Raw genomic sequence first — 16,251 nt, forward strand, 5'->3', positions numbered from 1 at the left:
GATACATCGAAATTGTTTTGTACTTGTCGCTTGCAGGAATACAGAGTTGTTGCTGACGTACAGCATGTGTTCAGGAGGAGCAAGCTATTGTTGTTCAGCTTCCCCACTCCGTGTGAGCCAAGCATTCCCTTTCAGATTTTGTTAACTTTCCCAACTCTCTGGAGTTGAAGTCTCTAAAGATAATCAGTTTGTCCCTGGTCCTTGCTGTTTTAATAAGTTGGTCTAAGTCCTCATAGAACTGGTTCTTTGTTTCTTCAGGGCTAGATACCTCCCTGGCTGTAGTGGATGACCAGTACGTCCTATGTGCATTGTCATGTCCTGCCCTCTTCTCACGACGTTGCACAGTCGCCTTTCCGGCCGATGAATCTTCCTGGTGATCTCATCTACCCAATCCGCCCGAACTGTCTTTCCATGCTCAGGTAAGCGAGGCCCTAGCTCAGTGAGGGTTGAAGACTCACCAGCTACACCTGGTTTGGTCCACCCGTCGACGAGGTTTGCCACTGTCGCATGCCTGCAGTTGCTTGGATCCACAGGTGAGAGCTTGGTGATAGGTGAGGACCAAAACGGGCAAACTACCCCGAGGAAGAATTGCTGTCAGAGGTGCTACTCTTCCCTGGCAACCATACATTCCTGAATTAGATTAATCCTTTTCAAAGTCATAAAGATCAGAAGCTATCGGATATCTTCAGGGAGAGAGTTCCGAAGACAAATCGGAAAGCTGAGAAAGGACGTACGAAGAACAACAGCACAACCGAAGTCTGGTAGAGACTTGGGTGATGCGTCGTGAGTTACGTAGACGATAATGAGATGCATCTTACGAGGGCATTTTCGATGGACTAAGGGCCGCACCACCTTTGTTATCCCTCATGACACCTTGTTAAGCCAATCATTTTGCGTGCCACAGAAGCGTCTTCACGCGACGCATGAGATCGCGGGCAGCGTGTTTAAGACCCCTGTTTTAGATAGATACCTCGGTATTTATAGTAAAAAACAATATGCATAATCTCTTTTTCCTTCTTTGTGCTAGGGTTTACCAACCAGTTTCTGCGTAAATTAAGCTCCCTAGAGCAATAAATGGGTGCAGCTTCCAACTGAATTTTTTCCTCTAATCTGTCTGAATCATCCATAGAGCAAATTTTCCAAGCTTGAAACATATTCCAAAGTTGACATATGCATAGTATATATAGTTGATATTTTGATGGTTCTGTAGTCCGATGGAAAACTGTCTAGAATTGGTTGGATTTTTAGCTTTCAAACCATGACAGAAATTTACATCCAATGACATATTTTGAAACTTATAACGTAACCAGTGAAACCACACCCTATACAAATCTTTAGTGATGTCAAGGAACGTTAATTTACTTCACGAGTTGTTGAACGTCTTGGAAGAAATATATTTGTATCAAATCATTTTCATGCACAAGAACTTTTATATATGTCTGAATAGATTATTTTAAGATAAAAAAATACCTTATACAAGCATAATATAAATTGGTAAGTAATTAGACGACAGCGTTTTCTCTCCTTTCTTGTAAATCGGCATAACATGAGCTTTTTGCTATTACTGGGCGGGGAACATAATGGTTTCAAGGGATGTATTGGTTAATTTTTGGAAGGGCACGAATATTTCTTTAAATATGAAACAAAAAGATGTGTGACATTCAAGAAATATTTTTTTTTGTCTAGGATATAAAGTTACACTATAAAAAAGAACTTATAGTATTGCAAATTAAATCATAGAATTAATAACACGATAATCTTGAGTATTATTCCAAATAATTTCCTCCGGTAACGGTGTTGATGTGTCTGCATTAGCCTGTCGTCTCTAATGTATTACCGTCCCAATGATCTGAATTGTAATGATGTGCCAACGGTCTTATGTTGAATCACAGTAATAGAATCCAAGGTTTCCTTCTTTGAAATCACTATATTTCCCAGCTAATATATCTTTTCCAAAAATAATATAGAGCACTTTGTATCTCCAGAGAATAATAAATAATTTCACATAATCAAAATCCGAATACAATATAAATTATTTCTGCCCAGGTCTTATTGCAGGAATAACGAATTTTTCCCGTAAAGAAGATTATATAAAAACTAAGACACAAAAGGAGTACCCGGACGAGGGCCAAAAGTTCATTTCTAGGAAACTCTAAGTTATAATTAGAAGGTCTGCTACTAAAATTATAATTAAGATGATGGTGTACTTGACTCAGACTAAGATAAATATGTTGACTTCTATTGATAATATTCATAATATTAATCCCACTTTCAAATATAATAATATTAGCTATGTTTTAGTTGCTTACCGATTATAAAAAGAATTAATGATTTTGGTCAGGTAAACTATGATCTTAATTTTACAAAAGGTCAGCTATAAGATACACTTTTGCATAACCAACATCATATAATGAATAAAAAATCTAACAAACAATGCAAATTAAATATACATAACACTAGTTATTACATTTACAATTTCAAGTCTGCGTATAATGATGTCAGAAATAATGGTTTGATTTGTGTGATAACTATTTAGCATTATTTATTATTTCTTGTACACTTAGGTTTTAAAATACTGCTTCATGGTGCGAAAGCAACAGTCCCTTTAGACCAATAATGCCTTCCAAATATATGTGCCGATATTGCTAAGAAAAGACATCTATGAATCAGGCAACAACGCGGAATGGGTTTCGTAACTGTGAAATATGGTGTCACGGAATATGGCAACCATATAATTTGGCATGCCTTAAGAACAGTTTGCTTAATTAACTTCGCAGATGCATATAGCGTTGCCTAGGCTGGTTCATGTGTGTGTGTGTGTGTGTGTGTGTGTGTGTGTGTGTGTGTGTGTGACTGAATGCATCTTGTCGTTGTTCCCTCGCGGAAAGATATCCGTATATCGCGGTGTGTACGGGTACTTTACCCCTGGTTGTGTGCATTTGTGTTTGCTTGTATTTATGGGAGGCTTATTGTTCTGTGAGAGACATAGTGATCGCATGGATCTTGTCAGGGAGTGTCAACACTATTACTTCCAACTCCAATTGTGAGATTATATAGTACCTATATGATTTGGAAGTAAATTGCAGGCAAGTATACAGACCTATGTTTTATCGTCGGATCTACATTGAGTAGCTAAATCATGATCAGTCGAATTCACAGCGTTTTCGGTTACACAGTGTACTCTATGTTAGAGTGTTGATTATATTAAAAGCACTTAAAAGAAAACGAATCAGCGTGAAATTTATGTACAATAGTACATTTGTGGCTCCGTAGGCGAGAGCATATTGAAAAACAACTTAGAATAACTGATATAACATTCGATCTGATTTATTGTATTTTGTTTTCGGAAAAGAAATACAAAGATATGCCAGAAACGACTGAAAATTCGGAATTAGACATTTTAAATGGAGGTGAGTCTATTAACAAAGCCAAAAGTGACGAGGAGTTTACGGAGAATAACGATAGAGGAACGTGGAGAAAACATGTCGAGTTCATTTTGTCCCTCGTAGGATATACGGTGGGAATCGGGAGTGTCTGGAGATTTCCGACAACGTGCATGAGGAATGGCGGAGGGGCTTTCTTGATTCCATATTTGTTTTTCCTCGTCTTGTGTGGGGGACCTCTATACTACATGGAGATATGTCTGGGGCAATTTACCGGCAAAAGTGCAGTAGGTGCCTTTGAACTCTGCAAGATATTTCGAGGTAGGTTCCACAGCTCATAATATATATGTATGCTTCATGTTTATACATTTTGAATCCTTCCCTCTCTCCGTCTGTCTTTGGCAATATGGAAAATAAAAGTGATGCTACTTTCTATTAAAATAAAATGGTAAAATAATAAAATGATTTTGCATTAACATAGTAATTCTAAGGTATCGATTTAAAATACGATCTTTGATAGATTTTAAACTTTTTATCAAAATTAACCCCAGATCTCTTACCCAGTTAGAATACATTTATTGAATGAGACATAAAGAATGTAGGTGTTTAACAAACACAGATAGAACGACCTTAACAAAACTGTTTTGACTCGGGGTGTTGCGATTAAAAAAGCTTCAGGAGCGACTTAAATGACAATAAAGTGGTATAGAAAGTGAAAGATTGAGCACACTCAGTAATGCTTTCTACGATTTAACTATTATCACACTAGGGCTTTTAGATTTTGATAGCTGGGATAGATAAATAAGTTCTATAACCCGTCGTTTGACTAATTTTACCTTGATCATCACACGTGATCGCGTGCGCAGTGAGCAGTAAACAATTAAAATATCTTCACTCCAACAGCAAGCAAACCCGGTCACATTTACAGGGTTGGATCTAGGACGCACGACGGTGCAAATCCCCCTCCTATTTAAGATTTCGCGCAAGATTTTTAATCATATGCAAGTAAAATCGCGCAATAAATAAGAATTGTGTGCATTTTTTGTGAAGAATGTGTTATTTTTTTAATTTTTGGTGTAAAATTCACGGTTGTCATTCTCGTCGAATATGTTGTGCTTGTATAATTGTCAATACGTCACTTATTTTTGTGTGTCATCTGCTCAATTCTGATTGATTAATAAGAAAGGTCAGAAGAGCACGTATGATACAGAGGCTGGCTTGGCGGGACAACGTGTTAAGGGGCGAAATCAGTTAAAACTCGGACACATTTACATTATTTTAGCAGTAACGCTTCTAATAACAGACACGGGGCAGAAGTTTCTGTCAATAGGCACAATGCCAGCGAACAAACACTTCCTCAGGCTAATTACGTATCGGACGATGCTAGTAATGATGTGCTTAAAGATGGCGGCGGTGAAACTAAGGGTCCATCTAAGTACTCTTTCAATTAGACTGGAAACAAAATCGACCATGGCTGGAAATGAATGAAAAAATGAGATGCTTTGCAGATGATGTGTAAAAACTGGCAACAAAATTCTTTCACACTTGGAAATGCTAATTTCAGGACATCAACCCTTGACAGACATATTGAATTACTAGCTCACAAACACGCTATTTAGGATTTGAAACTAAGTGTAAATCTTAAAACTACATGCATGGCAGCTGTCAGCAAGAAATCTGAATCAATTATTCATGCTATGTCAGTTGCTTATTACTTGGCGAAGGAGAATATTGCTTCTCTAAAATATGGCTCACTTGGATTTGTTTGAGTTTCTGGGTGTTGCTGGGAACATGAGAATAGGTGGAAGCGCAACATATTCGTCAAGGGCTTCTGTAGAGGAAATTCAGGTGTTCTTTTATTTACATTTTTCCGATTGAAAATTAGATCAGTGCATACCTTGAGGGATCCCTGTGTTACTAAGAAAAGCACCTAGCATCGTGATCGGCCAATGAAATTGCATTCGGTAGCTTGTCGTCATAACTTCCTGTCAACGTTTAATGGTGGGTAACGTTTTTCATTTTTAATCCATCTGCACTATTGGTACCTGTTTCTTTTTTCATGATATTCTTTCCTGTCTAGACATGTCACATTTCAGTATCATTGTAACGAGTTTTTCTGTGTTTTAAATGATGATACAGTCGCTGTTGTTTGAATATTTTCCTGAGCATGTAAGGACTTTCTGTCAACATCGTGATACAGTACAGTAGTCAGCCAATCCCAACGCTTGAAACTTATATAATGCTTTAGTAAATAAGTTATTATTACTATTTGCTGTGATGATCATTACAGCAAACGACATTGACCCTGATCTGCTTATTTCAGCACTATGCATAAGTAGGGACCCATCAAAGATGTATATAATACCAACATTTTTTGTTTTTAAAATCGTCGTATACAGACAGGCATAACCACTTCCTTCATTAGTATAACTGAATGACTTTAATTAACAAAGAGAGAGAGAGAGAGAGAGAGAGCGAGAGAGAGAGAGAGAGACTGTAGTACCATATTATTTTAGCATTTAAACACCTTGACGGTGCCATATTATTTTAGCATTTAAACACCTTGACGGGATTTCTTCAAACGACCGAATTATCACTTCATGGTCTTAGGTTAAGGTTTTTGCGCAATTTTTTCTGATTTTGGTCATTTTGCTTTGTGTTTTTAAAAACAATATATATATATATATATATATATATATATATATATATATATATATATATATATATATATATATATATATATATATATATATATATATATTATTTAACATTTCTCAAATACTTGATCAATAATAATAATTATAAAATAATAATAATAATAATAAAATACTTTTATACTTTGATTTATCATCGAGTATTACATAGCAATAGTGATATAATCTTAGTTAATGCAGAACGTATGATGTAGTCCATTCATTAGCATCTTAACTGATGAGAGTAAAGACATTTCAAATACAAAGAAGCTGGTCATTTATACCAGAATAATTGAACCAACCAAGTTTGTTTCTACAACTCATTTTCTTGGTAATGTGTCAATGGAAGGCCAATCGCACACTACTGAAGTTCTTTTTAAAGGAGTTGTTCACTTCATGGAAAAGAAGATTTCTCTTGAAAAAGTTGTTGGGCTTGGCTGTGATGGGACATTAGTGATTACAGGTCTCAAAAGTGGTGTAGCAACACGGTTCATGGAGAAAAGCCCTCATTTGATCAGCATTCATTGTATGGCTCATAGTTTGAATTTGTTTACCTCTCATGCATCGAAAAACATTCCGTACCTCAAGGAAACCTTAGAAGGTACAGTTAAAGACCTATACTTTTTTTTTCAATAAATCTGCCAACAGAACAGCTCAACTGAAGCAAATCCAGAACGTTCTGGACTGTCCACAGTTTTAAGTCAAAGAGGTGCATGAAATAAGATTGGTGACATTTTATGATGCACTATATGCAATTTGTCAAGGCTGAGGTGCTCTCGTGAATTATTTAGAAAAGAATAACAAGACAAAAGAGTGTCAAGACTTATTGAATAAACTCATAAACTACAGATGTGTGGCATGCATGAATGGTTGGAATCCGTTAGTCTCGAGAGACGATGGAAGTGCGCCCATGAGAGATGTTCACGGTTGGTGGTTGTGCAACGTCTGCTGTGGCTATGGAGACCAACATGGGAGTGGCAGTCCTTGCTAAACTTGAAAGTTGAGTCAGGTGTGGGTTTGAGCTGCTTCTTCTTCCTCTGAGATCGCTTCTCATCAGCTAGCAAGCGTAGCCTTTTCTCGCCGGCTTTCATGCCAGTGATGAGAGCGTGTCGCCAGCTGGTCCTATCTAGAGCAAACATTTCCCAGGTGTTGAAATCCATGTCAAGGGCTTTCATGTCACGCTTACAGGCACCACTGAAGCGGAGATGTGGCCGTCCGATCGACCTTTTGCCAGAGGCAAGTTTCGAATAAAGAAGGTCTTTGGGGATTCGCCTGTTATCCATCCGACGTACATGGCCCAGACATCTCATGCGACGTTGGCGGAGGAGTGTGTCCATTCTGAGAATCTTGGCACGTTCAAGCACCTCGTTGGTTGTTACTCGATTGCTCTAGTTGATCCCGAGTATGCGTCGTAGGTATCGCATGTGAAAGGCGCTCAGTCTTTTCTCTTGTGAGGCCTACAGAGTCCAGGTTTCACTAACGTACAGGAGAGTGCTTAGCACGCAGGTACGGTACACGGAGATCTTAGTGTTCAGGGTCAGCATTCTGTTGTTCCACACTCTCGGAGACAACCTGGAGAGACTTGTTGATGACTTTCCAATCCGCTTCTTGAACTCAGCATTGAGCGAGATATTGTTGGTGATGGTAGAGCAGATGTACGTGAACTGACTGACAACCCCAAGTTCGTAGTTGTTGATGATGATGCTTGGGGTACCGCGTCCTGAGCCATCACGTCTTGTTTCTTTAAGCTAATGGTGAACCCAAACTCATCGCATGCTTTAGCAAAGCGATTCGTCAGGTGCTGTAGCTCATCTTCTGTGTGAGTGGCTAGAGTAATATCGCCTGCGAAGAGCATGTCCCTGATGGATGATTCACGCACTTTCCTCTATGCCTTCAGTCGTGCCAGGTCGAACAGTCTGTCGTCTGATCGCGTGTGCAGGTAGATCCCTTCTGTGGACTTCACACAGGCATGCTTAGGCAGGACGTCGCAGAAGATGCCAAAAAGCGTGGGGGCAAGGACTCAGCCCTGTTTCACTCTGCTGAGAATGTCGAAGGGGTCGGACGTTGAGCCATCCTACTGCACTGTGTCTTTCATGTCATCGTGGAAGGACTGGAACATGATTAGCAGCTTTGGAGGGCATAAAATCTTCGCCAGGATTGTGAAGAGTCCGTATCTGCTGACCAGATGGAATGCATTGGTGAGGTCTATTAATGCCAGGAAGACTGGGTCAGTGCTGTTCTCTGGATATCTTCTGCAGTTGCCTGACGGAGAAGATCATGTCGTTTGTGGACCTCTCTGCGCGGAACCCGCACTACGACTCTGGATACTCTGAGAAGGGATACGCCCCTGTAGTTGTTCCAGTCACTTCTGTCGCCTTTGTTCTTGGCTAGGGTTATGATGTTGTTGTCTCTCATGTCCTGAGGCACTGCACCCTCATCCCAGCACTGGCAGAGAAGGTCATGCAAGTGTGTGAGCAGCACGATTCAGCTGCACTTGATGACTTCTGCTGGGATGTCATCCTTCCCTGGACATTTACCTAATGACAGTTTCTCTAAGGCCTTCATTAGTTCTGCCTCAGTAGGTTTCTCCTCCAGTTCAATCATGAGAGGGTGGTTTTCAATAGCGTTGGAGGCATCATTGTTCACTTTGTTTTCTCTGGAGTACAGTACAGAATAGTATTCCACCCAACGCTCCATCTGCTTGACCTTGTCGTGGATAATATCGCCTGCAGCAGAGTTCAGTGGTGCTTTCATTTTCTTCATGGGACCATTGCTTTCTTTATGACATCGTACATGCCTCTGATATTTCCGATATCTGCTGCTTACTGGATGCTCTGACAAAGCTAAAGCCAGTATTCACTGGCACACTGCTAACCTCTGCACTTTGCGTCTGGTAGACCTGTATGTTTGTATTGTCTTCTGGCAGGGGGATCGCTTGTATTCCAGGTGAGCACTGCGACGCTCATCTATGGCTGTCATGAGCATGGCGGAGGTAGCCTCAAACCAGTCGTTGTTCTTTGACTGCTTCTTACCAAAGATCCGTGTGGCTGTGCTGTACACAGACTCTCTGATGTGATCCCATCTCTCTTTGGCACGGCCGTTGAGAGGTTCTGAATCAAGAGGGCATACGCGAATTCCACAACCTTGTCAGGATATGGCGTCTTCCTCACATTAATGCATGGTTTACCCACTTGCCTAGAGCGGTGCATCTTCTTTGGATGAAGCTTCGTTTTTCAGCACACCAACGAATGGTCAGTGTCGCAGTCAGCGTTGGTGCAGATACGGATAAGAAGCACAACATTCATGGCAGACCGTCTCGTAATGATCATGTCCAGCTGGTGCCAGTGTTTGGACCGGGGATGTATCCAAGACATTTTATGCTATAGCTTTGTCTGAAAGAATGAATTGGTGATGCTGAGGACGAGGTACTTGCACATCTCTATGAGTCGCTGCCCGTTCTCATTCATATTCTCAATGCCGAACTTGCCAAGACAGGAAGGCCAAGAGTCATGATCGGCGCCCACTATAACATTGAAGTCGCCCAGTAATATCAAGTTCTCTTCCTTGGCAATTTTGTCGATGAGCGAGTTTAACTCGTCGTAGAACTCATCCTTGGTGTCTGCGGTGGCGCTTATTGTGGGAGCGTAAACGCTGATCAGGCTGACAGGCTCCGTTTTGCTGTGAAGGCAGAGGAATCGCAGTCTTCCGTTTTCTTGTTGGTAGTGTTATATCATCCCCAGAAGAGAGTTCCTGACGGCGAATCCAACACTAAACTCTCTGGCTTCGTCGGCGCTCTTTCCTTGCCAGAAGATTGAGTAGTTCTTTTCTCTAAGGGACCCGGAATCTAGTAGCCGTGTCTTCTGTAGTGTGGCAATGTCGACATGCAGTCTTGCATATTCGTCGTTGATGCCTGAAGTCTTTAGAACATCGCTGATTGCATGCAGATCATCTGAGAGCCCAGTCAGCATAGTCCGGACATTTCAGGTACCTGGTTTGATGATTGGAGGTTTCCTTGTTGGTTTTCTTTTGTTATCTCTTGGTGCAGTAATTGCAGTCTGCTTATCAGGTACTCGCGTACCTTAAGCCCTCCGCACCCAGCGAGGCAGACGAACTGTGGCGGGACGTCACCTTAATGGCTGAGGATGTCCAGCTTGAGGCGGGTGGTGGCTGTCCAGTGAGACCTGTTGATCTCTCCCACCGTCGGAAGCAACCCCTGGTGTCTGACTCTACGCCAATCGAGCGGTGACTTATAACCGGTAAACTGCTGATTCCCGTGTAGTGTCAACGCTGTGAAGCGAAGCTGGAGTGCTCTCTCCTGGGCGCAAGCCTGGGCAGGGTGATATGGAGAATCAACTGTTTTCCTTGCAGCTGATTTCCCCTCTCCAGACAGCTGTTGGATCCAAGGGAAAGGACAAGTCGATACGTCATGTCACCAGCGACGTCGCTGGAGTTGCCGAGATCACAATGAAAGCAATGCCAAGTCGCCTTAGGGACTCCGTCTCCGGATTTTCAGTTAGGGTTTACTCCCTTAGCCTTTCCCATGAGAGGGGATAGTCGCATGGCAGCGAATGTTTGAAGTCGGAGTTAACTTCCCCTAGATGGCGACCACCCCATCTGCCCAAAGAGTCTGCTTTTGAGGCACCAGAAACTCGCCTGTCATCTCTTCTTCAGTCAGTTTAAACAGGTTCCATCGGGCTTATTTAAGCCACTCGTCAAGACCTGGAGCTGGATATGGCTGTCAGAGGCTCTATCAGACGCAAGCCATTGGGACATTTCCAAGGGAAGTGGGTACTTATCTCTCACATCTTCCCCCAACAATAACAACCCTTGAAACCCATGCATGAATATTATGATGGATATCATACCTCCCTCAGCACAGCTAAATATGCTTTTACAGAAATATGACTTGGTTATAGCAGGTGTCACTTGATATTTTGAATTATGCCTTACAGAAAGCAGACACGGGAAGAACCTATCACCAGACTTGTATGTTTGAAAAATTGAAACCATCTAAGGATGGAGACAAAACTTAAATCCCTTACAATGGTGTTGAACTCAAGTTACACAGGAGCACATTGAAAAACGTTTCAGATGATGTGTCTAACCTTCGCCACGAGTTTATTACAAATTTGCAGGTGGAGATGGCTGCAAGATTGCCAAACAAAGAGCAGCACACAGGTGGCAACAGCATTCGAGGTTCTTGGTCAACATAGCCTCACATTCCTATCTTCTGTAGAACAAGAAATGTATGGTTATGACCAGATAAAAATTCTCTGTGATCATTTTGGTTAGGGGAAGAAATCAAAAGTAGCTATCAGTATCCCTTGAGTGACCCAAAACATGTTTTGGCAGAGTGGTTTCTTTCTAAGACTATTATTAAAACATAAATGTACCTTAGTGACAAAGTCTGCGAACTCTGGCAGATTGTACATCAACATCATGCAGACACATTTCCAAATCTTCTTCAATTAGCATCAGTGGCAATGGCTATGACATACCAAAACTCTGACTGTAAGAGAGGATAAAGCTATCGAAATTGAACCAAAACTGCAAGAAGAAGCTGTCTGTAAGAAGGGGTCTCAATTGTAGGACTTCCTCTCAGATACTTCAAATTCAACAAAGCATTGGTAGAGTGGAAGATGAGGAAGGACAGAAAGCTGTTAGGAATAGTGATCATATTTGCATAGTCACAACTGCAGTCTGTCTGGATGCAGATGTATATCTGTTCCAGTTAAGAGTTAACTGTTGTAGAAACTGTATATATACTTTCCCTAATTCATTTTGAACTTTGGACTTTTCCATAAAAATTATTTTTTGTCGTCCATTAAAGGAAAATATGTGCTCTTCTAATCTTTCTTAGTTTGGATTTGTAACCAATCACAACTGAGCATGTGATACGCAGGAAGCACATAACACTTTTTTTAAGATTGGCCAGAAGAATGACACTCTTTGTAGTCTATGGTCTGATTATTTAATGGTTAGTGTGTAGATAGAATATTGTTATTAGAAAACATAAGACTTTGATTTTAGTTTTAAGTGTTATACTTTAATATACAAAAGACATGAAATGCATTTAATGCACTTATTATTCTTGCTATTGCTGTTTTTGAATACATTGAGTTTTGTTTTTACACCATACTGGAAAGCCCCACCCTTATGGCTACTTGGCCCCCTTTTTCAGATTCATTGGGGGCAAGTACCCACATTTATCAAATCCTAGATGCAACCCTGCATTAAAAGGTTGCCACCGACGTTGCAATGAAACTCGGACAGTTGCTGTGATTCATACTAGTACGTTAGGGTGGGACAAAGGTGAACTGCAGTCGTTTACTCGAACGACTTTTTATAAGAAGTCAAAAATATATAGCTTCTAAGTGTGCTTAAGTATGGGTCGCAAACAATGTTTAATATAGCGTTTATTACGGAGTGAAATATTCATAGATGTTTTGTATATGTTTAATTTAATGATTTCTTACTTGTGCGCAGTCGGTATGTAAAGATTTTGGTAATCTAAATCTTCTGGCATTAAGGCCTATATGTTTGATTGGGACTACACTACATATATTGAGTTTTCTTTTCTACGCAGATAAATACTACTGCAGGTATGATTATTAGTCACCATTATATTACGTATTCCATTGAAAACATTTTTTGTTGATGTATTTTATTTTCTGTTTATTCTCTGTGAAAGAGATTGTGTGAGAATATCATATTAAATAATTAGAGCGGTATATTATATAAATGAACAAAATTCACAGATTGATGTATATATTATTTCGAAAGAATTTATGAATATATCAAATTTTCGGACCATATTACCAGTAGAGAGCATCTAACGTTACAGAAAATATTAAGTCGCTGTTTCGTTTAAATGCATCATGCATGCTTGAAAAAGAGGCCCAAAAGAGTTTTGACTTTTCAAAGACGCTACCGTAGCTTCTTTATAATTGAATTGATATAGGAATTATCTTGGAAGCGCAACGACTTAGACTTGGCCAGTCTTATGAGGAAAAAAGTGAAAAGTCATTATATGATATTTTGCATGAAACAATAAAGTCGCTGACGTTGAGTAGGTCATCCATTGTATATAACTAAGTGAGCAGCGAATAAGGTAACGATGAGATAATTTTCAAATATAGTCCATCCAGTACCAATAAATATTATCAAATGGTTTCAGCATAAAAAGTAATGGCAGTCAGAGTTATGCATACCAATTAATTAATTTGTAATAACAAAATATATGAAGAAACGATACAAGACTCCATGAAATGTTGACATTGCTCTTCGATGTGAAGATAAAGAACTAATGTAGGCAATACTTAAGGATGGTAAAATAATTATAGGTAATTTCAAATTCAACACCAGGAATATAGTACTCTTGAGATTCTTGCATGTAAAATGAGGGGATAGAAAAACATTATTTCATGCTATATATATATAAAGAATACAAATCATATGGCGAATAACAATCCTTTCAAGTGCACTGGATCCAGCGAGGGATCGCATGTGTCAGGGATTGATTAAGATAAATGCGATAAACTGACAACGAACAGTGCAAAACTAGTATCTAGCCAGCCTGAGCGCTGTCGACACTTTAATGAGTCTTTTTCAAAGGCAAATACAAAACATAGACAAGACAAACAAATAAAACATTTGTTTGTCTTGACTATGTTTTGTCTTTTGCTTTTGAAAAAGACTCATTAAACAGTCAGACTAGCTAGATACTAGTTTCGCAGTGTTCGTTGTCAGTTTATTGCATATATATATATATATATATATATATATATATATATATATATATATATATATATATATATATATATATATATATATATATATATATATATATATATATATATATATATATATATATATATATATATATTAGGACTCAATCAATGTGAAAGGTACATGCCTTTTAAAAAAAGAACTGTGTGGCCGAACTTGTCATTATGAATACTCTCAACCGCATTCACTACCGTTATCTGGTGCTCGACACTGCCTTAAATGTCATATCGGTGTAAAGTCTCGTAATTAGGCGGATATGTTTGCGATTATTATTGTGCACGCGGGCAAAGATTCGCTTTACCTATGATTGTCGAAACACCCGACAATATGATTGTAGAAACACTCGGCAACATCGATCAAAAAAAAAAATACATAAGTTTGAGGCAATTCGAGCAAGAAGGGAGTACGAATACTAGTACGACCCGCACACGTACCACAGCCACTTCCCTCAGATGAACCACAGTCAGTTGTAACGACAACATTAACAGCACAATAATTGAAATAACAGCACATGAGTGTGATATACAAATAATATACTGCAGAAGAAAATCTGCTAAGCTTTTGTTATTACCTCTTATTGTTGCACCTCGTCAGACCATTTGGTCACTTTGGTGAAACTACAGCACGATTAAATATCAAAATTCCTACATGGACCAAACGAGTTGAAATTGCATGGACAAAGTTACTGATTTATCATAGCTACTATCGCTTCTGAGGCAGTCGAATGTGTTTGTGATTGAGCCCATGTTCCTTAGTTTCACTTACAAAACAAATAACAAAATAAAAACGTCATGGTGATTTTGAAAATTAGCTTGCAATAATTCCCAATGCGTACGCACCAGGCAAAGACGCTAGAAAAATATTTAATCAAAGATGATTCCTGGAGTCATGTCGCTCTTACAACTCTCTGTTACCTCAGGAGTTAAAGCAGATATAGTTCGTGGTTCACATTCGACTATGCCGTTTAATCGTAAGTGATCAGACAAATACGGGTTTCAAATCGTAACCCCGTGGATTCACTGTGGTCCTCTTATCATGTTAAATCGTAAAGACACCATAACTATTAATGCTGAAATGGACAACGGCATTAAACACATTCTTGAGAGGTCGGGCAAAAAAGCCTTTGCAGGTTTAATGTGGACTTTTGACAGATGTGTCGCAACTGAATTGCATACATCCCCATAAATACCATTCCAGGATCGACTTCCATACCAACACCAATATTCAGCCGCTGACTGTAATAAACGTGAAAAACGCTGACAGCCGCTGTCTGTAATAAACGTGAAACTTCTTGACGGCCGCTTGCTTTGCATAGGCACCAGCAACAGCTTCACATCCCGCGGGCGACAACACAAACCAGCCGCGGAAATACCAGCAATATATGAATCAACTCAATTTGGTCGAAATAAAATTTCGGGCTCGGGTCACTAAGACCAGAAAGTCTGAAGAACTTAACCCAAGTATCGCTGATAATGTGTTCGCTTGGAACAAATGTTTGTATGCTCCTGCATTATCCCCACATATACAAAGTAAAACATCGCATGGGCGGGCTCAGATTCACTTGTTATTGACAATTATTATGAATGGTCAGAGTCGCAATCTCATTAGTCATGAATCAAGAATCTTTCCTGGTTGCTTACCCAACACAGCAAGAATAAATGTACACGGATTCCATGCAACCGTTGCCTGCATTTAGTTTTCAGGCAACAGTTGTTTCTCTAAAATGTCTTTTAGTTGAGAACATGAGTGTCCGTAATTTTTTAGTCAGTTGAAATCCTCAGCCTATACTCATACTAGACCCGGTAAAAATGCTTTGAAATTCGCCGAGGTGCAACATAAGAGGAAAATAAGTAATTTACGCGATATTTGAGTGTTTAAACATTTCCGTGAAAACCATTGTTTTCAGTGACATTAAGTGAAAGGCAACACAAATTTCTGAAAAGTTCCATGCGAATTTTGATACGTTGGAGTCAGATGTTTTGCAGTTATCCATCCACCAATATGTCTTGACCAGGACTCAACTGAAGTGATGAAAACTGGACTGGAAAACCGTCTCAGAAAAAGGTATTAGATGAAACCGATAATGTATAAATAATGGCAAAATTTGAAGAACTATCCGATTCTATATTAGACTTTGACGTTAGATCGAATCAAAAACAATGTTCACTATCATTCGTTCCTGACTAAAAATGCAAACCTTAAAGACTGAACAGAGTTACAAGTACATGAATCGTCACAGTAATTTCTCCCGTGTGAAGTTTTATTGGAAATTGATGGAAAACGTGTCTAAAACATCGCCATTAAAACCAATTACCATCGCGTTGACAAGGTTGGATTTGCTAAAATAGCTCATAATGTTGTTTAGCAGTGTACAATATTTCATTGAT

General features: G+C 39.4%; 1 protein-coding gene across 1 annotated transcript in view; it reads left to right on the plus strand.

Annotated features, from left to right (window-relative positions):
* Positions 1–3,226: 3,226 nt before the first annotated feature.
* Positions 3,227–16,251, plus strand: part of LOC149802657 (sodium- and chloride-dependent glycine transporter 1-like) — a 43,112-nt gene continuing 30,087 nt past the window's right edge. Inside the window, exon 1 of the mRNA XM_089952022.1 lies at positions 3,227–3,704. Coding sequence (XP_089808148.1) covers positions 3,365–3,704 — 340 coding nt within the window. The 5' untranslated portion in view covers positions 3,227–3,364. The remainder of the gene's footprint in view (positions 3,705–16,251) is intronic.

Source organism: Sinohyriopsis cumingii, chromosome 3, assembly GCF_028554795.1.
Source record: "Sinohyriopsis cumingii isolate HCF-2022 chromosome 3, ASM2855479v2, whole genome shotgun sequence".
Taxonomy (NCBI): Eukaryota; Metazoa; Mollusca; class Bivalvia; order Unionida; family Unionidae; genus Sinohyriopsis; species Sinohyriopsis cumingii.